The sequence below is a fragment of the Silurus aristotelis genome (assembly GCF_946808225.1).
Source record: "Silurus aristotelis genome assembly, chromosome: 10".
NCBI classification, from domain to species: Eukaryota; Metazoa; Chordata; class Actinopteri; order Siluriformes; family Siluridae; genus Silurus; species Silurus aristotelis.
The window spans coordinates 3,420,670-3,433,304 of NC_139583.1; the positions used below are offsets into that span (position 1 = coordinate 3,420,670).

At 38.6% G+C, this 12,635-nt stretch overlaps 2 protein-coding genes across 2 annotated transcripts; both read right to left on the minus strand.

The window, feature by feature from the left end:
* Window positions 1–2,956: 2,956 nt before the first annotated feature.
* Window positions 2,957–6,102, minus strand: LOC310732063 (extracellular calcium-sensing receptor-like; the record flags this gene model as incomplete). Its single annotated transcript, XM_083552302.1, has 6 exons — window positions 2,957–3,864; window positions 3,992–4,115; window positions 4,218–4,445; window positions 4,547–5,362; window positions 5,497–5,788; window positions 5,903–6,102. 6 exons carry the CDS (start codon window positions 6,100–6,102, stop codon window positions 2,957–2,959), a joined length of 2,568 nt encoding a protein of 855 aa, XP_083408428.1.
* Window positions 6,103–6,460: 358 nt separating this feature from the next.
* Window positions 6,461–12,598, minus strand: LOC310732620 (extracellular calcium-sensing receptor-like; the record flags this gene model as incomplete). Its single annotated transcript, XM_083553233.1, has 7 exons — window positions 6,461–6,510; window positions 9,498–10,385; window positions 10,487–10,610; window positions 10,701–10,928; window positions 11,005–11,817; window positions 11,940–12,231; window positions 12,399–12,598. 7 exons carry the CDS (start codon window positions 12,596–12,598, stop codon window positions 6,461–6,463), a joined length of 2,595 nt encoding a protein of 864 aa, XP_083409359.1.
* Window positions 12,599–12,635: the final 37 nt, after the last annotated feature.

The window sequence follows — 12,635 nt, forward strand, 5'->3', positions numbered from 1 at the left end:
ATCTGTCTAAAATCTCAGAATTTGAGTAGAAGAGCAAGCATGACATCCGGCTTTGTGTCTCTCCTTGCCCCTGTTTTATTACAAGTGGATACACACAGCTTGTGTGTAGCTTGTTTGGGCGATGAGCATGCTCACATGGCTCTTGAAGGAGCTGACTCTTCGCATTGTAGCCGCATATCCCAGACAGCACTCATCAAGGAGGGCGCTCTTCCTCGCAGCTCAGGCTCCGCTGTTGCTGAGCAAGTCATTGTCAGATGTAGTGGGGCTCGCAAGCGGACCTGGCAGGGGGCTTGTAGACGGGCATGCCCCTTTCTACTGCCTCACCTGCCAGGTCTAGTGCTCGCTCCGTAGAAGCAGCGATGCAATCCTTCTTTCTTCCTCCTCCTCCGAGTAAATTATGGAGACCAGGGAGCCCACAGACTCCTCCCAGCCTGTGCTGTGTGAGGAGCTCCTAAAGGTAGTGTTATGTTCCCACCTTGGCTAGGCCAAGTGTGTAGGAACAATAACCATTTAGTTGTTGCGGGTTGTTTGGACAAAATAGTAGAACAAGAAGTTAGAGTTGTTATTGGTTTAATGGCAAGTAGTATAACAGACAGATTTCAAAGTATTCAAAGAAGTCAAGAAGACAAGACTCACACTGGCAAAATAACATAAACAGTGACAAAGAAATGAACATGAGACAATTACTACTCTAGGCTGTATTTAAAAAGGATAGACCCTGCACAGAGTTACAGTGGTACCTGGGATTTGCTATTTCTTTACTGGCAGTTCATCAGAGGCTATTTCGTGATTGCTGCCACCTCCAAAAAAAACACTTCCACTTACTGGAAGTTCATCTGGACACCAGAGGCCAAAGAGGCCTTCCAGAATATCAAACACTGGTTCTGTATCAGTCAGTTTGTTGTTGAGGACAATGCTTCTGATCAGGAAGTTGAGGCAGTCCTGTCTGAGAGGGGGATTTAGCATAACTGGCTACACCCATGCAATTTCTTCCCTTGCCACCTTAGCCCACCGAACAGAACTATGCCATCAGGCTTTAGCCCCAAAGCTCAGATTCGAGAACTGGTTTGTCACGGTAGAGCTAAAGGATGCATACTTTCATGTATCCATTCTCCCTTCTCACAGGAAGTTCGAAGGGTTCTCACGGAGGGGCAATCCCCCCATACTATAATGCGGCAAGCCCTACGTGCCTTAGATGTTTGGAGAAATTCCTGGTTCCTATCTAACAACAGCTCAGTGGTCTCGTACATCAACCATCATTGCAATCTGCACTCTTGCCTCCTGTACAGGCTGGCATGCCAGATCCTCCTGTGGGCAAGGGAAGCTGCTTTCCTTGAGAGCAGTGTACATCCTTAGACACCTGAACGTAGCAGCCTCATGTGGCAGGGCTCAAGTCGACCTGTTGATGTCCCTCTGGTCCCACTAAGTCTCAGGCATTGACGGGGTTATGCCTGTATGTCTTTCCCCCTGTCGCGCTGCTTCCCTGAAGTTCTAGAGAGAGTTCGCCAGGATGAATCCGTCTGCTCCTGGTGGCCCCAAGGTGGTTTGCGGACCTAATAGCCCTCCTCGAGCATCCTCCCTGGAGATTCCTCTCAAGAGGGATCTCCTCTCTCATGCAGGGGTTGCAATAATTCACCCCACCCAGAGTTGTGGAGGCTGTGGCTGTGGCCCCCTGAAGGGGCACAGCTGCAAGCCTCTGGTCTCTCCACCATGGTGGATTGCCTTGGTGGGGCAATCACTGGACAGAGACTTGTTGGTAACACATTTTCTCTGCAGCACTGTGACCTAGAGTGCCTGAAGAAGACCTGGTCGTTGTGCTGGAGGCTCTTTCCGAACCCTCCTTTGAGCCATTGTGCAAGGCTTCTTGGAAACACCTCACTGTTAAAACTGTGTTCCTCTTAGGTATTTGCACTCCTAAGACAGTAGGGGATCTACAGGCCCTCTCAGTGGCCCCCTTTTTTTTTGGAGTTTACTCCAGCCATGGCCAGGGCCTTCTTGGAACAAGCAGACATTGAGTAGATGGATGATAAAAATGAGGAGGCCCCTCTGGAATGTTTCCTCCCCGGTCCGTTACATTGTGTGCTCACCATCTGGACATCAAGAAGCCGGTACAATGGGCCTTTACTATGTGTTGCTTTGTTTGTTGTTATTGGATTTATAAGACTCTGTTTTAAAACTTTGTTAATGCCTACTCTGTATTGCTCTGTTTGCCATTATCGGATGTATGGACTGTGTTTTTAGACTTTGCTTTCTCTGATTTTTGGCTAGTTTGGAGAATAAGAACATTCTATGCTCTTCTGTGTTTTGTGTGCCTGTGGAACTGTGTTACTGTCCTTGCTTTTCTAAAGCATCAATAAAGACTTTAATTGCAGGCATACTGCATATAGGTCCCACTTGCCCATCGCTGATAGTTTCAGCTAAAATATAATGGTTAAAGGTTTTATTTTTGGTAAGGAAAAACTTTATTAGATATTTTACCTTGTCAGCATAATAATTAATGGATATATGCATGTGTAGTGTGGTAGATTACAGTGATTTGGAACAGGGCCCAGGTGCAAAATGTCACGGATTAAATAAACTTTATTTTCAATAAAGGTAAACCCAAAGATTAAAAAACATGGGTATTCCTTTATGCTCTTGTAATTATATTATCATCTAACCAAGCAGGGTATACATGGTGTAAGCTGAGGCATAATTTGACTAAAAATGCATAAAAAACTCACAATGGTTATGTCAACCTAATTAAAGAACTAATCGCTAACCATATGCAAAAGATACTGCAAAATCCTAAAAATATATTACAGTTTATTATTGAGTTATTAAAATATTAACATAATAAAGTCCATTTTAAAGCTTTCATTTAAACTAAAGAATGTACTTTAAGTCTTTATACAGTTATTTCACAATGATGTAAAGGAAAATATAAAGAAGCTTTTATACTGGATATCTTAAAAGTTTATTTAGCAGGTGCTTTACCCATCATCTGCTTTTTAGTGTTTTTCTCTGGTTCCAATATGATGATATAACACTTTGGAACAAATATGCAGAATAATAACCCAAAGCTTGATGTTAAAATGGCAAAAATCTCCACAGCTACAGTAAATTTTCCCGGAGAGCTGACATAAGCTGGAATAAAGGTGATCCAAACTGCACAGAATATGAGTATACTAAATGTGATGAATTTTGCTTCATTGAAATTGTCAGGAAGCTTTCGTGCCAGAAAAGCCAAAATAAAACATAAAAGAGCCAGAAGTCCTATATAACCCAGCACAGCCCAGAAACCTATAGCAGAACCTACATTACACTCTAATATGATCTTTTCCTTGTAATACTTCATATTTTTGTAAGGAAAGGGAGGAGATATTGTTAACCAAAGTATACAAATGATGACCTGTACTAGAGTGAAGGCAACTACACTGAGTCTCTGCTGTAGAGGCCCAAACCATTTCATGACATTGCTGCCTGGAAGTGTAGCTCTGAAGGCCATTAACACCACTACTGTTTTCCCCAAAACACAGGAGATACAGAGGACGAACGTGGTCCCAAAAGCTGTGTGGCGCAGCATACAGGACCATGCAGAAGGCTGACCAATAAATGTTATCGAACAAAGGAAACATAAAGTCAGAGAGAACAGGAGCAAGAAGCTCAGTTCAGAATTATTTGCTCTAACAATTGGTGTGTCCTTGTGTTTAAAAAAAATTACAGCAATGAAGATGGTAAAAGAAACTCCTAACAAAGAAAATGATACAAGTATGATTCCCATTATTTCCTCAAATGACAGGAATTCCACTAATTTTAAGACACAGGTAGTTTTTTTGTCATTAGACCACAGTTCATGTGGACATCTGATGCAAGTTATGGAATCTGAAAGAGAAGCAAAATAAATAAGAATTTAGTCAGTTGCATTTGTATTACATAAGTTTACTGATTAAAGTTTGAAATATTTGATTAAATTGCGTGCATTATCAAAGCTAAGCACTTGTAATTATACCTGATACATTACTGATTTCCCCCTCTGCACATGGTATACAATCAAAACAGCAGATTGGCCTTCCTTTCTGCACAGCCTTCCTGGTGCCTGGGGGGCAACTTGGACTACACACAGAGACTGGCACCTGAGAAAATAAAATGTTATTCTATATAATTTTTGCTAATATGCTAATGCATTAATTGCACTAAATATTATCTTTTACTACAGTTAATTTAACATAATTTACCTGTGGTTTATTATGGGCCCAGGATATACTGATGTTGTTAAAAGACAGCTGATGGTCTTTTTGCAAAGAGCCATCATAGAAGCCGACTTTAACAAATATTGTTTTACCATCTTTGTCTTGTTGCCAGTTCAACAGTTCATACCTTGCTGCAGGGTCTCCATTCTCATCAAAGTACACATCCTCTCCATTTGTTGTGGTAAAATGAAGTTTCTTCAACTCATTGACTACCTAAACAAACCATTCCAAACTCTTCAGTGACATACACACACACGCACACACACACATATATATGTACATGGTTTTTCACCTTGATATATTGTCATATTTACCTGCAATGGCTGGTTATCTGTTATGTTTGCACATGCAAAAAACCCTTCTTTTGCACTCTCCCCTTTTGAACAGCTATATAGGTTATGTAGGGCATAAGCCACAGCATAAACAGCCTTGTAAACATTATTTGCAATTCGTATCTCCGAAACATCTGTATAAATGTTTTGAACTTGATTGAGACTTTCATTACCTTTGCACATTTGTTTCATTTCAGCATTTTCTTGTGTGGAAAGCTTACAATCAAAAATTGTCTCCCACACTTCTTTGTAAATTCTTTGTACACCAGATGTTGGACTAAGTTGGGTCAGAAATTCATGAAGGCCATTGATTTGAGCTTTTGGAATAGCAAAGCCCATGGATCCGACTAGGAGGTGCTGCCATTGTGCAATAGCAGGGTTTAAACTAGAGATCCAGGACTCACTTCCAATCCACTGAAACCCAGTTATATTTTGTAAGGCCAGTTCTTTTAGAAGAACTCCAAGGTCAGAATATGAGATAAATGCTACAATAATTTTAGATGTTGAAGCCTTTATAATCTCAACTACTTTCAGAATTTTTTCTCGGGGGTCCGTCCTAAAGAATGCTTTTGAATACTCAACACAGATTCCTTCTTCTTTGGCTGCAATCATGAATTCATTTAGACCATTGTTCCCATAGTCATTATTACTGCATAGGGCTCCTACCCAGGTCCAGCCAAAATGCCTGACTAATTTAGCCAAAGCTCTGCTCTGGTAATAATCACTGGGAACAGTTCTGAAGAAAGAGGGATATTTCATTCTGTTACTTAGGCATGCACATGTTGCAAAGTGACTGACCTGAAAAGCATAAAATAAAATGTTATTTATGTTGTACTTATTCTTCATTATTCAGAATTATCGTAGTTTTTCATTAAAGCATCAATATACCCATTCAGAACAAACAATTTTACACATAAATTATAAAGTCCTACCACTGGTATTTTCATAGGTCCCACAGTAGCTGCAATGGCAATTGTGGGGCTAGAAGATGATTGTCCTATGATTGCTTGAACTCTATCAGGTGTAGAGCAAGACATTACAGATGTGTTATCCCCATTTCCATTAACTAAAGAAAAGGAGGCTCTTGTGGTTATTTCTACTGATTCACAGGAATCATAAATTTTATAACCCAGTGTGAGTCCAGGAAGAATATCAGTTCTGTTGTTGATTTCCTCAATGGCAAATACCATAGTTTGTGCATTCTGAAATTCATGGAGGCTTAAACTATAGAAAGAGGCAAAGAAAAACTTATCTTTCCAGTAAATCACATAAGCATCAATACATTAATAAGATTGTAAATTTTGCAATTAATTTCAGATTCTCCCAATATACCCTCACCTTAAGCATTTTGGCTGCCAGGGCCCAGATGTAAAGACATGTGTTGTCTGGTCCCATTTGACATGAATTGAAAAGATACCACCAATCAGTAAATCACCATCTTTGCTGAGTTCAGGTGGATTGGGCATGCCGAGTAAGCTGCAATGGGGATCAGATGCTGTCACCTGAGTGAATAAAAGCCATGTGTGCAGGAGCCTCATTCTCATCCCACCCTAAATACTATGACCAGAGTTTAAGCTTTTATATCTTCTAGCTCTTCGACCCACAAAGTCACTTGTGTGTGGGTGTCACCGCATTCTTTTACACTGCTTACTAGGAAGCAAACATTTTGAATTTATAACACAATACAGTAAACAAATAGTTGTACAAAATTATATTTTCATAATTACTGGCCTAATGCACCTTTTCTTGATTTAGATCAGTCTCAGATATTTATAAACCTAGTAATAATCCACTGCATACAAAAATATTTACATCCGCTGATATGCTTAACAGCGAGATATGTGATAGAATGGGTACGAATATGACAATGTCTTAGTACAAAATTTAGTTTCACCATCACTCCTTAAACTTGTTGGCATTTAGACTTTCATTAAGCAGGGCCTTCCCTGTTAAAAAAAACATAGATCAAAAGAGTAGATGTCACAGATTTAAAAATGGTGTAGTACACAAAGTAAATTCTATTTCAGGAAGCACTTTTTTTTTTACCTGATTTCTCATTTAAGAAGGCAGAACCAGTTCCTAAAACTTGGTTTGTTATTAAGGTTATGAAAAAAAACTGACCCTAATAACAAACCTATATTCATTTATATCCATTCGTCTGTAACCGCAGTGGATCAGACAAATGAAATATTGTGACATGAGCACAGAATAAACATCGCACTTGCTCTTTTAATTCACGTTAGAGTACAAACATGATTTGTACTTGATTGTGGGACTGTTCATATCTGCTGGGACTAAAAATAAATATTCCAAGACCCCAAGCTACACCAACATCCAAATTATTCCCTTTTCCTTCCAGGGTGGCCCACTCCAGACCCAAGTTCAAGTCTTCCTGTTCCATTCCAGCTGCTGCTGACCCCACTGCAGTCTGCATTGCCTCTTCCACTAATCTCTGATGTCATCTTGAGCACAAGTATTTAGTGGAGAAAAGTTTCTTACATGTTTTTGCAGCTACTTTTATGGTCAGAAATTGCTTTGCATTATTCCCCAAGCTTTTCTGACTTTTTTTTTGGTCATTTTCTGTATTTTGGATGGACAACCTGTTCATCATAATTTGCCTGATATCCCCTATTTTCTCAACTTTTTCACTATGGCCTTAATAGTGCTCAATGTGTTCTATAGTACATCTAATTTTTTGTAAAGCTCTTATATCACTCTACTGATTAATACCTTTTAGAACTTTGATCAAGTGCAAGCTTTGTTAGATTTTTGTAGACCATGGCTACAGCAGATGAACCCTACAGGAACGCCTATCTTTATTTAGGATTGATCAAGCCCACTATTAAAAGCATGTAGCTGATAATTACACTATATTGCCAACTGTTTGCGGACATTTGGTCATAAGTAGAGTATGTGCTTTTTGAGCATTGCATTCCATAGATTTTACAGTGTGCTTGTAAAGATGTGTTCATTTAGACATAAGGGTGTTGGAAAAGTCAGGTACTGCTGTACTGTAGGCGAGGTGAGGAGGCCTGGGGTGCAGTCAGCATTCACATTCATCCCAAAGGTGTTTAATAGGGTGGAAGTCTGAGATCTATAGCAGGAGATCTTCCACTCTAACCCATGCAAAGCATATCTTCATGGAATGTGCTTTGTGCACAGGGGCATTGTCATGCCAGAACAGATTTGTGTCTCCTAGTTCAAGTGAAAGAAAAAATTCATGCTACTGCATCCGAAGACACCCTGTGCAATTGAGGTGTCTTTAGCTTTGTGATAACAGTTTAAGAAAGAAGCACATGTGGCTGGGAAAGTCAGGTGTCCCAATCCTTTCGTTCATATAGTTTATGTTTAAACATTGAGTTTGAATGTGATTAGCTCTTTTTTATTTTAAACTATTAAGAAAGGTCTAGAAACCTGTGCAACTCAGTTATTGTAAGCTTATTTTTTATATATATTTTTTCTCATTAAAAATTTATCTTGGTTCAGTTTTTACATTCAACTTTTAACAGGTGTGTAGAAATTTTATATTAACGTATGTGACTTGGGCCAATGTCTATTTTTTAGAATCAGGTGGTGTTTGACAGAGTATGTGTGTCTGCTCTAATGCGGTGTCACCATCATTCATCATGTGAAAACACTCGACACAGTGCCAAGTGTGGACAACTACTTATCTGTCCACTTGTGATTTGATGCAACTAAAAGAAGGTCTGAATATATTGTGCCAAAGTTGACCTTGAACAATGTGCAATGTGAGTGGCCAATCCTCAAATGCAAAGAACACATGAGGACAAAGAGAAACATCTACAGTTCCCTTAACTGTTCCCTTAACTGGGGTGCCCCATAAGAACATCAAAATGAACAACATATTTAATTATGTCTCAATAGGAAGACAATGTGTATGCATTTTATTTGCTCCGTAAACTTCTTTTGGTTGATTAAAAGTACCAAAGGGGCAAGTAGGAAAACATCACTTGTTTTGCTAGTAATTGCTCCTAGTGGGCCTGGAGTGCACTCAGAATAGCAGCCAGTCTTCTTTCGGAACAACTTCTCTAGTACCTGGGGGATGGCCCTCGCAGCACACACTTGCACCTGCCACACATGGGGGAAAATGATTTCTGCAATAACAATAATAAAGTGTAATGTGACATGTTTTCACATGTTTTTTGTTTGTTGTGAAATTATCTGTCACCTGAGTGTTAAACACTCAATTGGGAACTCATATCTGACAGAAAATCTATTTTTTTTATTTAAACCCAAAATGACCTTATTATGAAACTATAGTTCCATAAAAAATATGAAATAGTTTGCATCATATTCGCAGATGAGCTTTTTATGGGCCTTCACAGATTTATGAGTGCCAGTTCACTACAGGCCTGTAACCCGCTGTCTGATGCTATTTTCTGTGTGACACAAGAGCCATGAACACTGATTCAATTGAAAGCATCCATTATTTTGTTTATTATTTAGTTCTCTTATTAGGCATTTCCATGATAAATGTGGCAATGCTATTTATTTATTTGCTTGAGAATTGTTCTAAAGGAAGTTATGTATACACAGATAAATAGAACACTTGTTAAAGTGTACTTTAAATTGACCTTATTAATATGGTATAATAATTTCATAGTGTAAGTACATTTAGGTTACATTAAAATTAAAACAGATTACAGAAAAACTGGATAATAGGTAAAATATACATTACAATCAGCCAGTATTTGTATTGCAAATTTTAAGGTTCTACAGAGGAACAGCAACTTTTATTTAGTGTCATGATTACAATACAATATTGAACTATTGAAATTTCCTATGTGTAAGATGTAGACAAACATAACTAAAATGAAATTAAGATTTTGCTTCAAAGGTTATGTAACCAGGAATGCATGAAAGTTACAGTTTATTTGAATTTTGAATTTAAATCATTTAGTAGGGGCTTTACCTATCATCTGCTTTTTAGTGTTTTTCTCTGGCTTTACTATGATGATATAACACTTTGGAACAAATATGCAGAAAAGTAAACCAAAGCTTGAAGCCAAAATGGCAAAAATCTCCACAGCTACAGTGAATTTTCCAGGAGAGCTGACATAAGCTGGAATAAAGGTGATCCACACTGCACAGAATATCAGCATGCTGAATGTGATGAATTTTGCTTCGTTGAAATTGTCAGGTAGCTTCCGGGCCAGAAAAGCCAAAATAAAACATAAAAGAGCCAGAAGTCCTATATAACCCAGCACAGCCCAGAAACCTATAGCAGAACCTACATTACACTCTAATATGATCTTTTCCTTGTAGTAGTTCATATTCATGTAGGGAAAAGGAGGAGAAATTGTTAACCACAGTATGCAAATAAGGACCTGTATGAGAGTGAAGGCAACTACACTGAGTCTCTGCTGTAGAGGCCCAAACCATTTCATGACATTACTACCTGGAAGTGTAGCTCTGAAGGCCATTAACACAACTACAGTTTTCCCCAGAACACAGGAGATACAGAGGACGAATGTGATTCCAAAAGCTGTGTGGCGCAGCATACAGGACCATGCAGAAGGCTGAGCAATGAATGTTATTGAACAAAGGAAACACAAAGTCAGAGAGAATAAAAGCAAGAAGCTCAGTTCAGAATTATTTGCTCTAACAATTGGTGTGTCCTTGTGTTTGAAAAAAATTACTGCAATGAAGATGGTGAAAGAAACTCCTAACAAAGAAAATGATACAAGTATGATTCCCATTATTTCCTCAAATGACAGGAATTCCACCAGCTTTAAGACACAGGCAGTTTTCTTGTCATTAGACCACAGTTCAGGTGGGCACTTGATGCAAATTATAGAATCTAAAGAAAGAAAAATAATTAAATCAGCAATTGCCATGCTTGCGACTGGATTGTTTATAAGCTGATACATAATAATGATAGCAAATAACTATTCTTTATACCTGTTATATTACTGATTTCCCCCTCTGCACATGGTATACAGTCAAAGCAGCAGATTGGCCTTCCTTTCTGCACAGCCTTCCTGGTGCCTGGGGGGCAACTTGGACTACACACAGAGACTGGCACCTAAAAACATTTTTTTTGTGTATGTGCTTTCATAACATTCAAAAATATTTATGGTACATATTGCCTGTTTATTTAGATGAAACCATTTACCTGTGGTTTATTATGGGCCCAGGATATACTGATGTTGTTAAAAGACAGCTGACGGTGTTCTTGCAAAGAACCATCATAGAAGCCGACTTTAACAAATATTGTTTTACCATTTTTGTCTTGTTGCCAGTTCAGCATCTCATACCTTGCTGCTGGGTCTCCATTCTCATCAAAGTACACATCCTCTCCATTTGTAGTAATGAAATGTATCCGTTTCAACTCATTGAGTACCTGAGAAAATCATTGGACAATAATCACTAGCAAATATAAGTACATACATTTAACCAGACTGTTCTGATACACGTACCTGCCAGGGTTTTACATCTGTTATGTTTTTACATGTACTAAGATTTTGTGGTCCACCGTCCAACTTTGAACAACCGTATCTGTTATGCAGGGAATAAGCCACAGCATAAATGGCCTTGTAAACATTATTTGCAAGTCGTAACTCTGAAACATCTGTATAAAGGTTTTGAATTTGAGCAAGACTTTCATTGCCCTTGCAAATTTGTTTTACATTAGTATTGTTTTTTAAGGGAAAGTTGCATTCAAATAATGTTTCCCACAACTCTTTGTAAATTGCTACACCAGATGTTGGATTAAGTTTGGTCAGAAATTCATGTAGGCCATTGATTTGAGCTTTTGGAATAGCAAAACCCAAAGATCCTTTTATAATATGCTGCCATTGAACATTGGCTGGGTTTAGATCAGAAATCCAGGACTCACTTCCAATCCACTGAAATCCTGTCATGTTTTGTAAGGCCATTTCCTTTAGAAGAACTCCGATGTCAGAATATGCCACAAATGCTACAATAACTTTGGAGGTTGATGATTTTATAACCTCAACTACTTTCAGAATCTTTTCTCGGGGGTCCGTCCTAAAGAATGCTTTGGTGTACTCAACACAGATTCCCTCTTCTTTGGCTGCAATGATGAATTTATTTATGCCATTGTTCCCATAGTCATTATCACTGCATAGGGCTCCTACCCAGGTCCAACCAAAATACCGAACCAACTTAGCCAAAGCTCTGCTCTGGTAGTAATCATTGGGAACAGTCCTGAAGAAAGACGGATATTTCCTCCTGTCACTTAGGCATGCACATGTTGCAAAGTGACTGACCTGCAATACAAATATCAATTCTGTATTATACTTTTAGTATTAGACATATTTATAATTCACCATTAAAGGTGGAAGCATAAGAGGTTTTTTAACCATTTTACACACAAAAAAAAAGGTCTTACCACTGGTATATTTAAAGGTCCCACAGTAGCAGCAATGGCAATAGCAGAGCTCGATGATGTTTGTCCTATGATTGCCTGAACTGTATCAGGTATGGAGCAAGTGATAATAGATTTATTTCCTTCATTTCCATTAACTAAGGACAAAGTGGCTCTTGTGGTCATTTCTATTGATGAACATGAATCATAGATTTTATATCCCAATTTGACTCCAGGAAGAATATCGGTTCTGTTGTTGATTTCCTCAATGGCAAATACCATTGTTTGTGCATTCTGAAATTCACGAAGACTTAAACTACAGGAATGAGAAAACAAACGCTCATGTCTTTTAAATGAGCACCAAAGCAGTAATACATTTCATGAAATACTTTGAAATATTATTTGATTAAATTCTGAAATAATATTGATACGAATTGACCGAACAGATTTTAAACTAACTTAAACTCATCTTATGTGCCTCACCTTATACATTTTGGTTGCTGAGGCCCAGTTGTAAATAATTGTACAGTCTGGTCAACTTTGACGTGGAATGAAAAGATACCGCCAATCATTACATCTCCGTCTTCGCTGAGCTGAGGAGGATTATTCAGCCCTAGTCGGTTGCAAGGCGGATCAGCTGCTCTCACCTGAGTGAATAAAAACCATGTGTGCAGGAACCTCATTCTTATCTTATCCCACCCTAAATCTCATCACCAATGT